At 55.5% G+C, this 20,575-nt stretch overlaps 2 protein-coding genes across 26 annotated transcripts in view; one reads left to right on the forward strand and one right to left on the reverse strand.

The window, feature by feature from the left end:
- LOC127039391 (zinc finger protein 501-like) overlaps window positions 1-20,575 on the forward strand; it is a 298,864-nt gene that overhangs the window by 36,433 nt on the left and 241,856 nt on the right. Inside the window, exons 1-3 of one of the 12 annotated variants that reach the window (XM_050933089.1) lie at window positions 2,575-2,627; window positions 3,286-3,412; window positions 4,464-4,607. The exons of 2 other annotated variants lie outside the window; for them this stretch is intronic. In XM_050933089.1, the coding sequence (XP_050789046.1) occupies window positions 3,379-3,412; window positions 4,464-4,607 (178 nt within the window). In that variant the 5' untranslated portion in view covers window positions 2,575-2,627; window positions 3,286-3,378. 9 more of the 12 variants (XM_050933076.1, XM_050933078.1, XM_050933080.1 and 6 more) reach the window with 9 other exon arrangements.
- Window positions 1-20,575, reverse strand: part of LOC127039339 (zinc finger protein 135-like) — a 1,030,205-nt gene that overhangs the window by 21,788 nt on the left and 987,842 nt on the right. The window lies entirely within an intron of this gene.

The raw sequence follows: 20,575 nt of genomic DNA on the forward strand, positions 1-20,575 counted from the left end.
CCTGGCACAATGGGGGCCTGATGTCAGATGGGGTCTCTGCAGTGCCCAGCACAACAGAGGCGCAGATCTCACTTGGGGTCTCCACAGCACCTGTCACAACAGTGGGGTCTGATCTCTGTTGAGGTCTCTGCAGCACCTGGCAGAACAGGGCCCAGATCTCACTTAGGGTCTCTGCAGCTCCAGGAACAAGGTCCCTGATTTTGTTTGCTGTCTCTGCAGCGCAAGGCACAATGGGAGCCTGATTTCACATGGTGTTGATGCAGGGCCTGTCATAACAGGGGCCCGGAGCTCAGTCAGGGTCACTGTAGCACCCGGCACAACAAGGTCTCTGCTCTCTGTAGGGGTCTGTGCAGTTCCTGGAACCACCAGGGCCCCAAACTTGGTCAAGGTTTGTGCAGGGCCTGGCACTGGGGGACCTGATCTCAGGCCAGGGCTGAGCCATGCTCTGTACGATAAGAGCCCTGATCTCAGTCACACACCTGGAGAGAAAAGCGGGAAGATTTTCAAGAATTCAATATCAGTATTTCAGAACTGAGGAGAAACTGGTGCACAAACTAAATATTTGCCAATATAAGAGAAAAACACCAACATGTCGGGAGATTTTATGTCACCATTCAACAGTTCAAGAGAAAAGAGGTGAAATTGGAGGGGTTTATACAGGGTTATTTAATCAACAACAGAATAGGACGGATTCTTCTTGTCACACATTCACATGGCCAGCAGAGCCCCGGGTGGTGCGGCTTTCACAGGGGAAAGGAGCGGGGCTGGAGTCAGAAGGTCACTGGCTGTGGAGAGGGGCTGGCAGTGGGGTCTGGGAATGAGACTAGCAGGTGCTGGAGAGGGGACTGGACTGGGAAACCTGGGGCTGGGCCATCCCCATGGGGGACACTTGCTCCTCCCTCCCCTTCCCACGCCCTGTTGCCAGCAGAGAGTGGCCCCCCCAGCCCAGCCCAGAGGTGTCCCTGTCTCAGGGCCCCCCCAGCCTCTGCCCAGTTCAGAAATCACTCGGGGGAACCATTTCCCACCCACACAAGGACAAATCCCTGCAGGTGAAAATGGGGGAAACACCCCAAACCTGAGATCTGAACTGGCCATTGGCGAAGGGCAGAGAAAATGGGGCACAATGGGGGGAGGGGAACAGGGAACTTCTCAGGGTTTGGGGGAGGGGGGGGGTCACCCTGGATGCTGCTCGTTGCTCTCTAGGGAGAAAGGGGGCAGGACGGGAGAGGAGGGGGGTCCCCACGGGGGGGGGGCAGCGGTAAATCCGAGGGGATCTCAGCCCCCCCTTTCTCTCCCGGCTCCTCGGGGGTCACCTGCTCCCCCCCCCCCCCGGCCATGTCCGGGCTGCACAGACATTTCCCACCCGCCCCTTTCCCAGCCCCCGCCCGGTCTCACCCCCCAGCCCCCGCCCGGCCCCAGAGCCTGGCCGGGCCCGGGGGGTGCTGGGCTCCTGCGGGGACAGCAGCTCCGAGCCCCCCGCGGGCGCTGCCCCCCCCCCCGGGGCAGATCCCGGCGCTGCGAGATGCCGGGTCCCTCCCCTCCCCCCGCCGGACACTGGGGCAGAGTCACCGCCCGGCCCGGCCTCCCCCGGGGCTCGCGCCGGGACCTGGAGCTGCAGCTCCGCAGCGGGGCGGGTAGAGCCCGGGGCGGCCCCAGGGCGGCTCCAGCGGGACTCTCCTCCTCCCCGATCTGCGCATGCCCAGAGCCCCCACGGCACAAACCCTTCTCCGGCCCCGGGAGAGGCTCCAACGGCCCCGCGCGAGCCAGGCAGAGCCGGAGCGTCCCGCGCGCGTTTGCAATTCGGCTTCTTCTCTCCCACCCAACGTCACTTCCGGTCCAGGGAGAGTCAGGAACTACATCTCCCAGCCTGCCCCTGGGGCGCTTCCGCTTTTTCTAGCCCAGGTAAGGGACGTGCCTGGAGCCTGACCCTACCCCCTCTTCCTCTGCTAGTGCCTCTTAGGACCCGCCCCCCCCGCCTTTTCCGGGGAGCGGCAGAGCTGGGGGGGCTTGTGACCCCCGCGCAATAACCACCCCCCCACACCCAGACCCCCAGCGCTGACCCCCCCCCCCCCGGCTGGAGCGTGTCCGCCCCCCGCACTGCCCGGGTCCCACCGCGCTGCGCTCCCGGCCCGGCCATAAACCCGCTGCCGGTGCAAAGGGGCGGGAGCAGGAGAGGGGCAGGGGCTGGTGTAGCAGCTCGCCCCCTCCCAGCCCCTGCGGAGGGTGTCAGCCCCGGCGAGCGCTACAGCCCGGGGGAGCGGGGCAGGGTTGCGGGGCACAGGAAGGGGCTGGAGCAGCTGCGAGTGGCCGGGGTTGGGGGCACAGGAAGGGGCTGGAGGAGCTGGGAGCCGGCGGGGTTGGGGGCACAGGAAGGGACTGGAGCAGCTGGGAGCGGGGGGGGGGGGGGGTTGCAGGGCACAGGGAGGGGCTGGAGCAGCTGGGAGCGGGGGGGGGTTGCAGGGCACAGGGAGGGGCTGGAGCAGCTGGGAGCGGGGGGGGGGCGGTTGCAGGGCACAGGGAGGGGCTGGAGCAGCTGGGAGCGGGTGGGGTTGCGGGGCACAGGAAGGCATTAACTCCTCCGTGCCCGGCCGGGGGAGGGCTCTCTGGCTGCAGTGGCGCCAGCTCAGGTAGGGGTTATTGGGGGGTTGCTGGTGTGTTCCAGTTGGAGGGGGAGGGGCAGGAAATACTGAAGAGGTGGCAACTTGTGGGGAGTTAGGGCTGGAGGGGGCAGGGAATACACTGGGTGAGGAAAGGGAGGGGGACAGAGTGTGACAAACCTGCTGGGACTTGTTAACATGGGCCTGGATCCTCAGAACAAACACTTGGGTCTTGGGGGAGAAAATTCCCTAATTTGTGAAACAGGAAATAGAGAAACCAACCCCCTCGGCAGGGCTGGGAAAACTGACCAGACTTCCAGTGCTGAGCCCTCAGCCTGCTAGCCAGGGGCTGGTGTGACATGGAAAGGGGACCCCCACCAGGGAGGTGTAGGGAAGATGTCCCGGCCCCTCACATCAAGCTGCTGGCAGTGGGGAGGGTGTTGGGTTCCTACCATGGGGTTGTATCAGCCCCTGGCTAGTAGGTGTGTGATGGATCTGCAGGCAGAGACAAGGGGTCTCTCTTTGTTCTCTCACCGTGGTGCCCCTGGCTGCTCTCAGCAGTGTGGGGACAGGACTCTGCCGACTGTTTCTCTCTCAGAGCTTCCATTTGATTGGCTGCTTTCCCCCATGAATAGTGGGGCTGGGAGTGGGGCAGCAGATATTGAGTGTTGGACTCTTGCTCTTTCAGGGGCTGGTGACCTTTGAGGAGGTGGCTGTGTATTTCACCAGGGAAGAGGGGGCTCTGGTGGACCCCACTCGCAGAACCCTTTACAGAGACATCATGCAGGAGAACTATGAGAAGGTGACCTTGCCGGGTAAGGATTCCCGTCCCCTCGGTTCTTAGAAGGGGAAATGAAAAGTTTAGGTTCACACCACTCCCACAATGCCACCTCTGCTCTGTCTGGTTTCAGCAGCGCCCCGACATGCCAGTGACACACACACTAGTCCTCTGCCCTCCCCTGTTACAGAGCGCTCTGGGAACAGAGCAGTCCAGCAGAAAGTCTCACAGCTTCTCTTTGCTAAGATAATCGGGTTCATCTCCATCATAGCAAACAGAAGCTTCCTCCCCCTGGGCTGCTCTCCAATACTGAACCTCCTGCACACAGACCATCTCAGACTTGCAAAGTGTTACCACCCCTTTGCCCTCAACCTGAGTTTTCCTTGTGAGTCACTGCCTTCACTTACCCCTCACTAAGCCCCACAGATCACTCGAACATATGCCACCAGGGTGCTGACAATCCCCATGGCAAGAACACACCCTAGGGCACCTTTGCTGACAAAGCCTACAACACTCAGCACGGAAATGAGGTAGAATTGACCCCCCAAGTTTCACATGCACCTCTCTGCGTAGCACAGGCACAACTCTGCCCAGCTGCTCCAACCCATCCCTCCATCAGCCAGTCACAGCTACAGCTGGCCCAGTGCATGCAGCTGGAGGCATGCGGATAGATGCTGGGATTCCCATCTGTGAACACAGCACAGACAATGGCACGTTCTCTTAGTCTTTCATCGGATCGATTATAGGTTCATAGCTTTGAAGGCCAGATGTGACTATTAGGTCATCTACTCTGATGTCCTTTATACCACAGACCATAGAATTCATCCCGTTACTGCTGCATTGAGCTGAATACCTGAGTCCCTGTGGCAGTTTGTTAACCTTTGAACGGCCCACACAGAACCATCCTCAGTGGTTCTTGCTAGCTGCAGGGTTAAGAGTTGGGGGCAAAGTTAAGGTTGCATTGAAGCGGGGGGGGGGTTTACATTAACTTCTCATTTCCTAGTTCGCAGAGGTTTGTTTAGTTACCATCTATACTAGAGGTGGGCAAAGTACACTCCTGCCTCCCTTGTTTTCTTTCCCTTGAGCAGGGTTTCCAGTTTCCAAACCCTCTGTGATCTCCCAGCTGGAAGGAGGAGAAGAGCCGTGGGTCCTGGATCTCCAGGGTTCAGAGGAAAACGAGATCCTGAGAAGTCCCTGGACAGGTGAGGAAACATTAAACCAACCCAGAAACTGTAAGTGCCTGAGAGAACCAGCTGGGATTCCCCACACAGACTCTGTGAGCTCAGGACAGTCCCCAGCAGATCTCACTCCTGGCTTCTTACAGATGGTGATTGACACCTTGGCTGGAGCTGCCTCCCTTCCGACTGAGTGTTCGGATGGGGTGTGGGCAGGGCCGGCCTTGGGGAAATGGCACCCGGGACAAACTTGCATTTTGGTGCCCCTGGCTCCCATGGGCATGGCACCTCCCCATTCCCTCTGTCCCCCATCGGCTCGCCAGGCTCCCCACTCTCCCTTCCTCCCAGCCCCTGCATTGTGCCCCCTTCCCTCCAAATACCTGCTCCCCCTTCACTCCTAACTTCTGCCCCCTCCAGCCCCTCCCAACACCTGCCCCCTCCTGTGCCCCAATGCCCTGCACTGTGCCCTTTCACCCCAACCCCTTCCCCTCCCTCCTGTGCCCCTAATCCCAGGACTGTGCCCCCTTCACTCATGCCCCCTGCACCTCCCTCCTGCACTCTGAACCCCTGCGTGGTGCATACCCCCTTCACCCCAAACCCTGCCCCCTGCACCTCAATACCTGCCCCTTCCTGAGCCCCCAACCCCTGCACTGTGCCCCCTTTGCCCCTAACCCTTGCATCCTCCTGCACCCAAGTGGGGAACCTGACCTAGATGCACAAAGCAGCTGGCATTGCTGCTCACTCCCCCACTGGACTGCTGCTCCCCTGCCCCACGCAGCCCTGGGGGGCTGGGAGAGGGGAGCAAGGAGCGACGTCAGGGCTGCCTGCACTCAGGTCACTTTCCCTGCAGGCTGTGTAAGGGGAGGGCAGGAGAGCAGCTGCTCCTGATGTCTCAGCATAGCCCAAGTGGGGAAGTGACCTGCATGCAGGGAGCCCTGGTGTGTGTGTTGGGGGGACTGTGTGTGTGTGTGTGTGTGTGTGTGAAGGAGAGGATATGAGGAGTGTGTGTATGTTGACGGGCGTGTGTGAAGGACTGTGTGTGTGGAGAGGCCCCTCTGCTCTGGAGCAGTCACCTGGCTCTGACGGCTGGTCGTCCAACTGCCCCCTGCAGCTCAGGTCTCTTCCACTCCCCACGCAGCTGCTTATCTGCCTCCCTGTGCCGTTTTCATCAGCCCAGCGAGCCTCTCAGCAGCAGGTCAGATGGGAATCCAAACCCTGTGCCCGGCACCCCCTTGGGTGGGACACCCGTATGGCCCACCCTAAAGGCCGGTCCTGGGTGTGGAGCAGAATTGATTTCCTCCACTCTCCCCTATGGGGATGAGTTTGGGGGAATTCAGTCGCTGATTTTTAATGTCTGTCTCTCCGGCACTTACTTGGGTTTGCTCTCTGCCTTTCCATCCCCAATTCTGAGATTTCTCCTCTCTTCTAGCAGGTGATGGGGTGGTGAGGGAGAGCGAGGAGCAGAATCCTCACCAGGAAGATGCTGAGCTTGCCGAAGTGCAAGGGGAATTACTGCGAAGATCCAAAGGGAGCGTGACCAGCCCCCGTGATCAAGGAAAAGCTGATGAAAGTTACCAGAGACGAGAGAGAGCAGGGAAACCACTCAGAGGAGAGAGTGGATGAACCCATTAATTGTCAGGGAACTCACAGGGACCTCAAAGAAACTACGTCCCAGGAGAAGCGAGAGAATACGTGTAGTGAGTGTGGGAAAAACTTCAATTACCATTCAGGCCTTATTCAACATGAGATAATCCACACAAAAGAGAGACTCTACGAATGCTGTGAGTGTGGGAAAAGCTTCAATCGTACCTCTGCCCTTAGTAGACATCAGCAAATACACAGAGGAGAGAGACCCTATGAATGCTGTGAGTGCGGGAAAAGTTTCACTCACCTCTCCTCCCTTATCTCTCACCAGAGAGTCCACACGGGAGAGAGACCCTATGAATGCAGTGAGTGCGGGAAACGTTTCACTCACCTCTCCTCCCTTATCTCTCACCAGAGAGTCCACACGGGAGAGAGACCCTATGAATGCAGTGAGTGCGGGAAAAGCTTCTCTCGGAGCTCAACCCTTATTACACATTACAGAATCCACACCGGGCAGAGACCCTATGAATGCTGCGAGTGTGGGAAAAGCTTCACTCATAGTTCAGGCCTTTCTAAACATCAGAGAATCCGTAAAGGAGATAAACTTCATAAAACCTTCTCTAGACCTGTCAGAAGATTTTTTTTCGTTAATTCTTTTGACAGTTCCCAGATAGTGATTGTTAAGACCGTTTGTATCTTTTGCCCACTGTAGTCCCTCAGCTCCCACATGAGTTGCACACTTTTGAAGCTCGCCTGTCTTTGGGGTGGATCCTGTGGTCCTTTCTATCAACTCCATTGTCCTGTGAGTCATGGGAGTGGGTGTCCTTTCTATCAGGAATGTCATCACCCCAGGTGGGGGAGATGGGGAGTGTCTTCAACCAGCTACGTTGAGATAAAATCTACCTGGGTCTCATCACTGTGGTTACCATGGAGCTAGCTAGAGTGAGTTCACTTTCCTGATGTAAAAAGACAGCTATTCTTGCAGTAAAGACATGGGCCATGGATAGTGGGTGGGGTTATCTAGCACATTTCCTCCTGATCTGCCTAACCACCATCACATTTCCTTGTCTAAACAAATCTGGAGATTCACATTTATACTCCTCCTCCCAGTGCAAAGTTATTGTTCCAGACGTCAAGTTCCTGTCTGAGGACAGATTGTCTCATTCCCAGTTCTCACATTACCCTGGATTGTGCAGAAGAGCAGTTATTTTGCTGACTTTTTTCTCATGTAAAATATATTTAAATATGATGAAGAACTGGAGCAGTGTCAGGGAAATAAGGGTTATTTCAGGCTCTGTGACACTGGAAGGAGATGGGGCGACTCAGAGATTCCGTCCTTCCCCATCACCCCAGAACTGTTACCTTGTGTCTGAGCCATGCAGAGTTCACCCCTTTATATTCCTTCACTTCCCAACGTGTCCGGTGAGGTCATGTTCTTGGCTGTCCATGCTTGGGAATGGTGCTTGGACGTCTTTGATCCTAAATCAGAGTCACTCTGGCAGGCAATGAAAGTGTCACAGACCTGGAAGGGGATTTCAAATGGATCCCAAGCACTGTTCAAATCCCCTTTTCCCTCTATTGGCAAAGCTACTTCTGGGAGGGTCAACTGTTTTTTCCGCCTGTTCTGTAGGTTCTAAAACTTCTGTAAATAACACTAATGAGACAGTGCTGGGTGAAGCAGGTTTCAGTGGATCAGGGGAGAATTTCTCATCCTGATTCTGAGACATCAGATGTAACCTAGTCTGGAATTTCACTTTAAATTAAAATGAAAGTGTCTTCTACCTCTTGTGATGTGGGTTTTCTATCTTTCATGAAGGCTCCTTGTTCATATAACTGCATGTTAGTGTTGTTTGACAGATTGTAGCTCAGATTTATTTGGAAATTTCAGATAAATGACCATCATTTTTTACTTAGGTTTGTTTTTTCCCCTATCCTTGCATGATGACATGGAGAAAATTCAAATACAGTTCAGTCAACAGGAGAGAATACTCATAGCTGGTGGACATATTATCAGAGAAACAGTCTGTTTTTAAATCTCCACTCTGAAAAGGTGAACAGCAGCAGACCCCAAATGGTGCAACTGACGGAAGTAAGTGCACATGGTCACAGGGTAGTTCGATTGTTTGTCAATATTGTCTCAGATGATCCAGGGATAGAATTCCACAGCAAGTGACTTGGAACTAGGCAAAATGCCCAGGTATTTGGTTCCCAAGGTATTTGTGACCCAGTCCCTACAGGAGGTTACCTCTGAAGAGATCTCCTGGCTAATCCCAAAATTTGGGAAATGCTGTCTGTGATGAGGTGCATCAACCCTGCATTGGCACTGCTAGGGTTAACTGCACCCTGTGGGTTGAAGAGGCCACACTCCCTCACCCTCACAGATGAGGAACTGTGAAACTGCTTTGAGACAGGGATTCTCACCATCAACTGATTGGCACTTACTAGACAAGGGAGTGGGCTCCTGGGTAAACCAGAAACACCATTTGCACCTTCTTTTCTTTTAACAATTGAATAGCAGAGCTGATTTTTGATTCTCTTAAGAATCGGAGTTCCAGGTTCCTGAGCTGAAATCTTGAAAGAGCTGTGCTAGCTAGTGGAGGAGTCTGAAGCTATATTGCAAAGCAGAGCAGCTGATGGAGAGGAACAGTTTGTGGGATGGTTGGAGTGGCCCATAGAGTGAGGTGAGCTGAGCAGTTTTTTGGGACATCTGGAGCAGATCACAGGTCGGCTGGTGGTGCAGAGCAGCTGATGGACTGAGCTGAGCAGTTCATCGGGAAGGCGGAAGCAGAATCACACTGCCCCTGGGACGGGCCTGAGGCAGAAGGACTGAGGCGAGCCGGTGCGGCTCCCCTTCCCTCTCAAGGAGGGTCGAGCCCCGGCACCGCTCTACTACAGGCCATTAAAAAAGCTAATGCGGTTTTAGGATGCATCAGGCGAGGTACCGTTATATAAGGTGCTGGTGAGACCCCACCTGGAATACTGTGTGCAGTTCTGGTCTCCCATGTTTAAGAAGGATGAATTCAAACTGGAACAGGTTCAGAGATGGGCTACTAGGATGATCTGAGGAATGGAAAACCTGTCATATGAAAGGAGACTCAAAGAGCTTGGCTTGTTTAGTCTAGCCAAAAGAAGGCTGAGGCGGGATATGCTTGCTCTTCATAAATATATCAGAGGGATTAATATTTGGGAGGGAGAGGAATTATTTAAGCTTAGTACCAATGTAGATACAAGAACGAATGGGTATAAACTGGACACTAGGAAGTGTTAGACTTGAAATTAGACAAAGGTTTCTAACCATTAGAGGAGTGAAGTTCTGGAACAGCCTTCCAAGAGGAGCAGGGGGGCAAAAGACAATCTGCCTTTAAGATTAAGCTTGATAAGTTTATGGAAGGGATGGTATGATGGGAATGCCTAATTTTGGCAACTGATCTTCGATTCTCTGCAGATAAGTATGCCCAGTGGTCGGTGATGGGATGTTGGAGGGGATGGGATCTGAGTTACTGCAGATAATTCTTTTTTGAGTGCTGGCTGGTGAGTCTTGCCCACGTGCTCAGGATTTAGCTGATCGCCATATTTGGGGTCGGGAAGGAATTTTCCTCCGGCGCAGATTGGCGGAGGCCCTGGAGGTTTTTCGCCTTCCCCTGCAGCGTGGGGCATGGGTCACTTGCTGGTGGATTCTCTGCAGATTGAGGTCTTCAAACCACAATTTGAAGACTTCGATAACTCAGGGATAGGTTAGGGGTTTGTTATAGAAGTGGATGGTAGGGTTCTGTGGCCTGCTTTGTGCGGAGGGTCTGACTAGATGATCACATTGGTCCCTTCTGACCCTAGAATCTATGAATCTATGAATCTCACAGCAGCCGCTGGTTAGTCAGGTCAGGCTCCAGCACTGGGATGCTGGCCCATTTTCCTAGCCCCACCTAGGGGGGTTGTTTCCTGTCCCACAAATTAGAGCATTTCCACCCTCTAACCTCATGGGTCTGGTCCTAGAATGGAAGCCGCATATTAAACCAGTCCCAAGAGGTTTGCCACACCCTGGCCTCCTCCCATTCTCCACCCTGGGAATTTTTTGGCAAACTCCAACCTCCAATCCAGACTGCCCAAAGCTCCCCTCTCCTGTGTATTTGCTGTCCCTCCCCTCCAGCAGGAACCCACCAGCCCCCTCCACCGATAATCCCTACCTGAACTGGCTCCTCTGCAGCCGTTTCCCTTCCCTGTCCCATGGGAGGATGGGATGAGCTGGAGCGAAACATGGACGACATCCTGCAGCCTGGCAGGGCGAGAAGGGCAGTTGTGGAGGTTTCAGAACAGGCTTTAGTTCATGTCACATCACGATTCCCCCAGGATCTTTCCCTGCACAGACACAGCCCAGATTCTGCCATGCTGGGAACATGCTCCATCTCTTTATTGCAGGGGAGATCTGCCCCTCCTGCCAGGCTAAGCCCACAGGGAGATTTTTCAGCCTCCCCAGTAATAAAGTCTCTGAACAAAATGCTAGAAAGGAGCAGAAGCAAAGGGGCTGGGCAGGCTCCATAGGGACACTGGCTCCTCCCTTCCCCTCCTGTTCGGCCATATCCTGTTTCTGGCAGAGATCGGCCACCCCATCTCCCCCAGAGGCAGCCATGTCTGCGGGCTCCCCCAACCAGCACCTACTAACCACCACCCATGTTGGGGGAATGATACAGGACAGCAAATTGCCATCTAACCAAGGACAAATGGCTGCAGATGAAACGGGCTGGGTTCACATCCCAAAGCTGAGGAGAATTTAAGAATTATGGAGAAAATAGGGAAAATAAGAGACTAGAGAGTCAATAATTGTAGGGAAAACAAGAGATTCTCCTTGGATTTTCTAGCCACATGTGGGGAGGGGAGAGAAGGGGAAGAACTAGAGAGAATTGCTATCAGGTTTTGAGACGGAAAGAAATGGCACAAACAGGCAAAGGATGCAAGTAGCTCACCCCCGTGACCATAGGCATGTGCAGCACATTTCATTAGGGTGTGCACCCAGGGAGCCCCACCCCATCCACTGCCTCCCAATTCCTGCCGCCTGGCTGCCCCCCTCAGAACACCCAACGCCCCCCTGCTCCTTGTCCCCTGACTGCCCCCTCCTGGGACCCTGCCCCTAACTGCCCTCCAGGACCCATCCCCCTATCTAAGCCTCCCGGCTCTTTGTCCCCTGACATCCTCCTCCTGAGACCCCCCCACTGTAACCGCCTCCCTAGGACCCTACCCCATACCTGTCCCCCTGACCCTTATCCACACCCCTGCCCCCAGACAGACCCCCGGGACTCCCATGCCCCATCCAACCTCTCTCTGCCCCCTGACAGGACCCCCAGGACTCCCGACCCATCCAACTCCCTCTGCTCCCTGCCTGCCCCAACCCTGCTCTACCCCCCAACAGGCATCTCCCAAACCCTCAACCCATCCAACTCCCCTGCTTCTTGTCCCATGACCGCCTCCTCCAGAGACCTCCCGACCCACTAATCACCCCCCCAACTATCCAACCCCTCCACCTCCTGGCAGCTCTGTCCAGTGGCTGCTCCCACCCACACACTCAAAGTGGCAGAGGAGGTTCCCTCTCCTTCGGTGGGAAGGTTGCCTTGTGGTTAAGGCACAGGACTCAGGCTCAGGTGTTCTGGGTTTGAGTCTCTGCTCTGCCACAGACTCCCTGCTTAGCCTTGGGAAAGTCACTGCATCTCGTTGTGCCCTAGAGCCCACCTGCCAAATGGGGCCAATGCTGATCCTGCCTCCTGGGCTAAATCCATTCATGGCTAGGTGATGGGGGGGAAATGGAGATCCCAATATGGGGAGATTGGGGCTGAATTTCTCCACAGCCGGAGAGTGAGAGCCAGCTCCACAGGGGGGATGGGAGTGAGAAGGGCTAGGGTAGCTGCACACAGAGTGGGGTCAGGGCTTCAGCCTTGCAACTTCTGCCACTAAGGTGGCTGGGGCTTCTGAACTGGGGACTTCAGCCCCACATCTTCTGCCAGGGTCCAGGGCTTCTCCTCCCTGCCCCAGGGTGGCTCCTCTCCCCCTCCATCCCTCCCAGTGCAGCTTCTGTTGGGGTCTGGGCTTCTCCCTCCCCCCCACCCGCCTCCCAACCCTGTGTGGCTTCTCCTCCCCTGCCCAAGCTTGGCGCTTCTCCCCCTCCCCACTGCAGCTCCTGCAGGGGCCTGGGGCTTCTCCTCCCTGCCGCTCCCTCCCCAGCGTGACTCCAGCCCAGTCCAGGGCTTCTCCTCCCCAACTCCAGCTCGGCTCCTCTCCCCCCGGCCAGTATCTGGAGCTTCTCCTCCCTGCAACCTACTACTGCCCCTAGCCGGGCTCCCTGGGGCACCCAATGCTGCTGTGGCCGGAGCTGAGCCTGGCGGGCAGGGAGCAGCAATTCATGCGGAGGCCATGGCAGAGCTATCAGCTCGAGAGGTGGGGGGTAGCCCCAGAGAAGTGGGGCAGGCTGTGCTGCTGCTGGCGCCGCACCCCTGCCCACTCCGACCCCTGAGGCTGTTTTGGGGGGGAGTGACTCAATCAGCCCCCGCAGGAGCAGGGAGGGGGGAGCAGCTGAGCGGAGCCTGCCCAGCAAACAGCTGATCGCAGCTGCGCATAGGCTGCCCCCAGGGAAAAGCTCAGCTGGACATAGGTATCTGTGCCCCCATGAATTGCTAAGCCCTCCAGGGACCCCTCCAGCCTTGACATAGGTATCTGTGCCCCCCACAACCCCCTAAGCCCCCCAGGGACCTGTACAGCCTGGAAGTTTTCATCTGTGCACCTCATAAACCTCCTAATCTCCCCAGGACCGGTCTAGTCGGCACAGAGGTATCTGTGACCTCCAGAAACCCCCTAAGCCCCCCAAGACCCCTACAGCCTGGAAGTAGGTATCTCTGACCCACACGAACCCCCTGAGGACTCCTTCAGCTGGGATGTAGGTAACTCTACCCTCACAACCCCCTAAGCCCCCCAAGGGACTCCTACAGGCTGGACATAGGTATCTGTGCCCCCCACCTCCTAAGCGCCCCTGGGACCCCTATAGCCTGAAGTTAGGCATCTGTGCCCCCCACGATTCCCTAAAGCCCCCTGGGACTCTTACAGCCTGGACGTATGTATCTGTGACCCCCACAAACGCACTAAACCCCCAGGGAGCCCTTCAGTTTGGACGTAGGTATCTCTGCTCCCCACAACCCCCAATCCCCTCGGGACCTCTACAGCCTGGACGTAGGTATCTGTGCCTGCCCCTACCTCTAAGAACCCCCAGGACCCCTATAGCCTGAAGTTAGGTACCTGTGCTCCCACAACCCCCCTAAGCCCCCCACCCACCCCTCTAGCCTGGACGTAGGTATCTGTGCCACCCACGAACCCTATAAGCCCTTTAGGGACCTCTCGAGCCTGGACATAGGTATTTGGGCCCCCCACAAACCATATAAGCCTCCCCAGAGACCCCTAAAAATGAGAGAGAGTTATCTCTGCCCCCTACGAACCCTTAAGGCCCACAGGGACCCCTACAGCATGGAGATAGGTATTTCTGCACCCCAGAAACTCCCTAATCTTTCCTGGGACATCTCCAACCTGGACGTAGGTATCTGAGCTCCCCACGAACCCCCTAATCCCCCCCGGGACCCCGACAGCCTGGATGTAGGGTTATGTGCAATGACAGCCCCTCTATGCACCCCAGTAACATCTACAGCCAGGACGTTGGTATCTGTGCCCCCCATAAACCCCCTAATCCCCACATGAACCCCTACAGCCTGGACGTAGGTATCTGTGCCCCCCACAACTCGCAAAGCCCCCCAGGGACCTTTACAGCAAGGACGTTGGTATCTGTGCCCCCCATAAATCTCCTAAGCCCTCTGGGACCCTTCCAGTTTGCACATAGGATCTGTGACCCCCAGAAACCCCCTAACGCCCCAGGAACCCCTACAGCCTGGACATAGGTATCTGTGGCTCCAACGAACCTCCTAAACCACCCAGGACCCCTCCAGCTAGGACGTAGGCATCTGTTCCCCCCTCAATCCCTAATCCCCTGGGGACCCCTAGACCCTGGACGTAGGTATCAGTGTCTGCCCCGATCCCCTAAGCACCCCCATTACCCCTTTAGCCCGGACCTAGGTATCTGTGCTTCCACAACCCCCCTAAATGCCCCAGCGACCCCTTCAGCCTGGATGTACCTGTCTTTGACCCCCCACGAACCCCCTAAGCCCTCAGGGATCCCTACAGCCTGGACACAGGTGTCTGAGCACCCCACGAAGCCCGTAAGCTCCTCGGGACACATCCAGCCTGGATGTATCTGAGCCCCCAGTGAACCGCCTAATCTCTCCGGGACACTGACAGCCTGGACCTAGGTATCTGTGCACCCCACAAACCCCCTATAGCCCCGAGGACCCCTCCAGCCTAGATGTAGGTATCTGTACCCCCACAGCCTCCCTGGGACTCCTATAGCCTGGAAGTTCCTATCCGTTCCTCCCACAAAACCCCAACCCCCCTGGGACCCCTCCAGCCTGGACATAAGTATCTGTGCACCCCACGAACCCATAAGCACCTGTAGGGACGCCTACAGCATGGACTTAGGTATCTGGGGCCCGCAAACCCCCCTAAGCCCACCAGGGACCCCTACAGCCTAGAGATAAGTATCTGTGCCCCCTCGAATCCCATAAGCCCCTCCTGGAGCCCTCCAGCCTGGACTTAGGTATCTGTGCCCCCCACGAACCCACTAAGCCCCCCAGGGACCCTCCAGCCTGGATGGAGGTATCTGTGCCCACCAGAAACCCACTTAGGCCTCCAGGGACCCCTCCAGCCTGGATGCAGGTATCTGTGCCCCTCACAAACTGCCTAAGCCGCCCCCCCGGGAACCCTCCAGCCTGGACGTGGGTATCTGTGCCCCCCCAACACACTAATTCCCCCTGGAAGCCCTATTGCCTGGACGTAGGTATCTCTGTCCCTCACAAACCCCCTAAGCCTCCCAGGGACCCCTACAGCCTAGATGTATGTATCTGTGCCCCCCAGAAAACCCCTAATTCACCCGGGGACCTCTACAGCATGGATCTAGGTATCTGTGCCCCCCAGGAACTCCCTAAACCCCCCAGGAACCACTCCAACCTGGACATAGATATCTGTGCCTCCCAAAAAAACCCTTAGCCCCCAAGGGACTCCTAGAGCCTGGAGATAGGTATCTCTGCCGTTCGCAAAACCCCCTAATCCTCCCCGGAACCTCTCCAGCCTGGACATACATATCTGTGCCCCCCACAAACCCCCTAACCCCCGGGACCCTTCCAGCCTGGATGTAGATATCTGTGCCCCCCTGACACCCTAAGCACCCCACACAATCCCTATAGCCTGGACGTAGATATCTGTGTCCCCTACAATACCACTAAGCCCCCCCAGGGACCCCTCCAGGTCATACAGAGGTATCTGTGCCCCTCACCAAGTCCCTAAACCCCCAGGGACCACTGTGCTCACCACAACCCCCTAAGCCATCCAGGGACCCCTCTAGCTCGGACGTAGGTATTGGTGTCCTCCACGAAACCCCTAATCCCCACCAGGAGCTCTACAGCCTGGACGCAAGTACTTATGCCCCCACAACACCCCTAACTCCCCCAGGGTCCAGACCATCCTGGACGTAGGTATCTGAGACCCTACGAACCCCCTTAAGCCCCCCAGAATGCCTCCAGCCTGGACGTAGCTATCTGTACCTCCCATGACCCCTAAGCCCCCCAGGGATCTCTACAGCCTCTAGGTAGGTGTGATGCTCTGTGCATTACCCTGCATGGCCACACGGTGACACTATTGCTCCATGCGGGAAATACTCTGTGCATTACCCTGCATGGCCACAGGGTGTCACTGTTGTTCCATGCAGGAAATGCTCTGTGCATTACTGTGATGGAGTAGGGACTGTCTGTGTGGGGGATGGGAGAGCAGCGGGACAGATGAGGGACAGAACCTAAGCCTGTAACTGGAGCTAGGCAGCGAGGAGGGGGTCAGCACCTTTGCCCAGGAAGCTGGACTCAGGAAGGGGTCGGTTGGAGGGAGTTAGTTCAGTTTTGGTTTGGAGCTGGGTTGTTGGAATTCAGGGAATCCCAAACTGGGAACTAAGCTTCCTGAACCCCCAGAAGGACTCGATTGAGGGGTCCTGGTTGTGCCCAAAAGCTATGCTGTATCCTTCATTCCTGTTGGCCAAAAAAACCTTCTGTTTTACTGGCTGGCTGAGTCACTGTGTGTCCCAGGAAGAGAGGTGCAGGGCCGGATTCCACCACACTCCGTGACAGACCCTAAGCCCCTCCGGGACCCCTGCAGCCTGGACGTAGGTATCTGTGCCCCCACCAAACCCCTGAGCCCCCCAGGGACCCCTACAGCCTGGACCTAGATATCTGTGCCCCCCACGAACCCCCTAAGCCCCTCAGGGACCCCTTCAACCTGGATGTAGGTGGAACCCTTCTGCCAGGCTGAACTGATAGCAGCAAGGACTGGGTTCAATACATGGGGGTCCCTTCCCTATAACGTAATGCAAACCAGCTCGAGCCCTCACCCAGTGACATGGGAAAATTTTACATATGCACCCCTAGGTGCCTCAAAGAGGCTATACTTCCCCTCTCACAAGCACAGAGTCTGGGTGTGCAGAAAACATTTATTAACGTGAGATAAACAACATAGCATTAAATTGGGAAAACACCTCAACTAGGCCGTGTCCTTTTCCCTGGGCTCTAGAGTCTAGCAATCCCCAAATCACCCCAAAACTCCAAAGTCCAATGCTTCAAATTTTTCAAGACTCCAGTAACCCCAAAATCACCCAGAGTCCCGCAGCCCTAGAGTTCAAGAGTCTATCTGCAGGGTTTTTCCCCTGCCAGCCTTGGTAGAAAGGGGAACCTTACGTGGTCCACTGCCAACTGCCCTGCCTCTCTGTGGGATTCTGCTTCCACCTTCACCACGAACTGCTCAGCTCCATCCACCAGCTGCTCTGCTGCGCAAGCCGACCTGTGATCTGCTCCAGCTGTCTCCAAAAACTGATCCACTCATCTCACTCCGTGGGCCACTCCAATTCTCCAACAAACTGCTCCTCTCTATCAGCTACTCTGCTCCACAATATAGTTTCAGACTCCCTTACTAGTTAACACAGCTCTTTAGCGATTTCAGATCAGGAACCTGGAACGTCAATTCTTAAAAGAATAAAAAATGAGCTCTATTATTCAACTGTTAAAAAAAGAAGAAGATGCAATTGGTGTTTCTGGTTCACCCAAGGAGCCCACAGCCTTGTCTAGTGAGTGCCACTCAATTGATGGTGAGAATCCCTATCTCAAAGCAGTTTCACAGTTCCTCATCCACACAATCAGGGTGACAACACTCCACATCTCATGCCCCAACAATGAATAAACTGGGGATACCACAGCTGCCAAAGCAACCATCCCAGGCTGCCGTGGCCATGTCAGGCAGGGTGGGTGTGCCTATGCAAACACGATCAGCCCCTGAAATTCTTTTCCACACTTGCCATAATTCAACACCAGATGACAGGGTGGAGTTCATCTTGATTCTGCTTACATAGGTATCTGTGCCCCTCACAACCCCCTAATCCCACCAGGACCCATCTAGCCTGGATAAAGGTATCTGTGCTCCCCACAAACCTCTAAGCCCCCCAGGGAGCCCACAAGCCCTGATGTAGGCATCTGTATGCCCCACACACCCCCTAAAACCCACAGGACCCTTCCAGACTGTAGGTAGCTATCTGTGACCCCCAGAGCCCCACAAAGACCCTTGGGACCCCTACAGCATGGATGTTTGTATCTGTGACCCCCACAAACCGCCTAAGCTACCCAGGGCCCCCTACCATCATGACGTGGGTATCTGTTCCCCCCCCAACACATCTAATTCCCCCCGGGACCCCTCTAACCTAGACATAGGTATCTCTGACCCCACGAATCCCCTAAGCCACGATAGGACCCCTCCAGCATGGACATAGGTATCTGTGCACCCACAACCCTCCTAAGACCCCCAAAACCCCTCCAGCCTAGACACAGGTCTCTGTGAACCCCACAACCCCCCTAGGCCACGATGGGACCCCTCCAGTCTCGACATAGTTATCTGAGCTCCACACAACCCCCCTAAGTCCCCCGGAACCCATCTAGCTTAGATGCAGGTATCTGTGCCCAACATGAACCCCCTAAGGTCCCTAGGACCCCTCTTGCCTGGATGAATGTATCTGTGCCAATTACAAACCCCTAAGCCCCCCCAGATTCCCTATATCCTGGACGTAGGTATCTGTGCACCCTCACGAACCCACTGATCCTCCCAGCGACCCCTACAGCATGGAAGTAGGTATCTGTACACCAAAATGCCCCAAAGCAACCCTGGGACCCCTACAGCCTCGATATAGGTATCTCTGCCCCCCCACAACTCCCTGATACCCCCAGAACTCCTCCAGCCTGGACGTAGATATTTGTGACCTCCAGGAACCCCCTAAGCCCTCCCCAGGACTTCTTCAGCCTCAACATAGGTATCTCTGCCCCCCACAAGCCCCCTAAGATCCATAGGGCCCCCATGAGCCTGGTTGTAGCAATGTGTATGCCACACAAACCCCTAAGCTCCTCAGGGCCCCCTCCAACCGGGACGTAGGTATCTGCGCAACCACAACCCCTTACGTCCCCCAGGGACCCCTCCAGACCATATGTAGGTTTCTGTGCCCCTCACCAACTCCCTAAACCCCCAGGGACCACTACAGCCTGGACGTATATATCTGTGCTCACCACAACCCCCTAAGCCATCCAGGGACCTCTCCAGCCCGGATATAGATATTTGTGTCCCCATGAACCCCCTAATGCCCACTGGAACGCCTCCAACCTGGATGTAGCTATCTGTGCCCCCCACGACTCCTAAGCCCCCCCAGGGATCTCTGCAGCCTCTACATAGGTGTGATGCTCTGTGCATTACCCTGCGTGGCTACACGGTGTCACTGTTCCTGTATGAGAGAAATGCTCTGTGCATTACGCTGGGTAGTCACATGGTGTAATTGTTGCTCCATGCGGGAAATGCTCTGTGCATTACCCAGTGTGGCCACATGGTGTGAGTGTTGCTCCATGTGGGAAATGCTCTTGGCATTACTGTGATGGAGTAGGGACTGTCTGTGTGGCGGATGGGAGAGCAGGGGGTGATTTTAGAACCGGACATGTGCTCAGCCTGTAACCTGAGCTAGGCAGGGGGGAGGGAGTCAGCACCTTTGCCCAGGAAGCTGGACACAGGAAGGGGCCAGCTGGAGGGAGTTGAGTTAGTTCAGTTTTGGTTTTGGTCTGGGTAGACCCGTGACAGACCCTAAGCCCCTCCGGGACCCCTGCAGCCTGAACTTAGGTATCTGTGCCCCCCACAAACCCCCTAAGCCCCCCAGTGACCTATACAGCCAGGACATTGGTATCTGTACCCCATATAGACTCCATAAGCCCCCTGGGACACTCCAGTGTGCACGTAAGTATATGTGCCCCTCAGAAACCCTCTAACCCCCCAGGAACCCCTACAGCCTGGACATAGGTATTTGCACTCCCACAACCCCCCTAAGCTCCCCCGGGACATCTACAATCTGGCCGTAGATATCTGTGCCCCTCACAAAACCTCTAACCCCCCCGGGACTGATACAGCCTGGACATACGTATCTGTGCCCACCCGAACCCCTAAGACCCCCTCGTACCCCTACCGCCTGGACATAGGTATCTTCGGCCCCCAAAAATCCCCTAAGACTCCCAGGATGCCTCCAGCCTGGACGTAGGTATCTTTGCCCCCCACTAAACCCCTAAGCCCCCCTGGTAACACTAAAGCCTGGATGTAGGAATATGTGCCTCCCACGAACTCTCTAAGCCCCCCTGGTACCCCTAGAGCCTGGAGATTGGTATCTGTGTCCCCCCATACTCTCTAAGCCCCCCCGGGACCCCTATTGCCTGGACATAGGTATCTGTGCACCCCAAGGCCCCTAAGATCCCCTGGACCCCTACAGCCTGGATGTAGGTGTGACGGTGCTGCCCGTGGGAGCCAGCTCAGCTCACTCAATCAGAGTGAATTGCAAGCAAAACAGGGCAGACAAATCCCAAATGCTGGTGGTGATTTCAATACTTAGATTTACCAAGCCAGCGCAAAACAGCTTCTGTAGTACCTCACTGATTACTTAGAAGTTTAAACCACGTAGTTCCCTTAAAGTACCCAGCCTCAGGCCTCCGTCCAGACACACCTGTTAGATATGATGATGATTCCTGAAAATCTTACTTCATCATATAAAAGAAAAGATTCTTCTGATCCCAAAGGATCAGCCACATAACCAGGTTCAATTATAACTTAGATCTTACCTAAAATAAATGTATAGCCAATTCTATTAACTAAGCTAAAATGTATTAGAAAAAGTAAAAGAGAGAGAGTGTTGGTAAAAGTTAATAGACATATAGACTTGGAATTCAATTTTGAGGTTGAAGATACACAGTAGAGATGAG

Source organism: Gopherus flavomarginatus, chromosome 23, assembly GCF_025201925.1.
Source record: "Gopherus flavomarginatus isolate rGopFla2 chromosome 23, rGopFla2.mat.asm, whole genome shotgun sequence".
NCBI classification, from domain to species: Eukaryota; Metazoa; Chordata; order Testudines; family Testudinidae; genus Gopherus; species Gopherus flavomarginatus.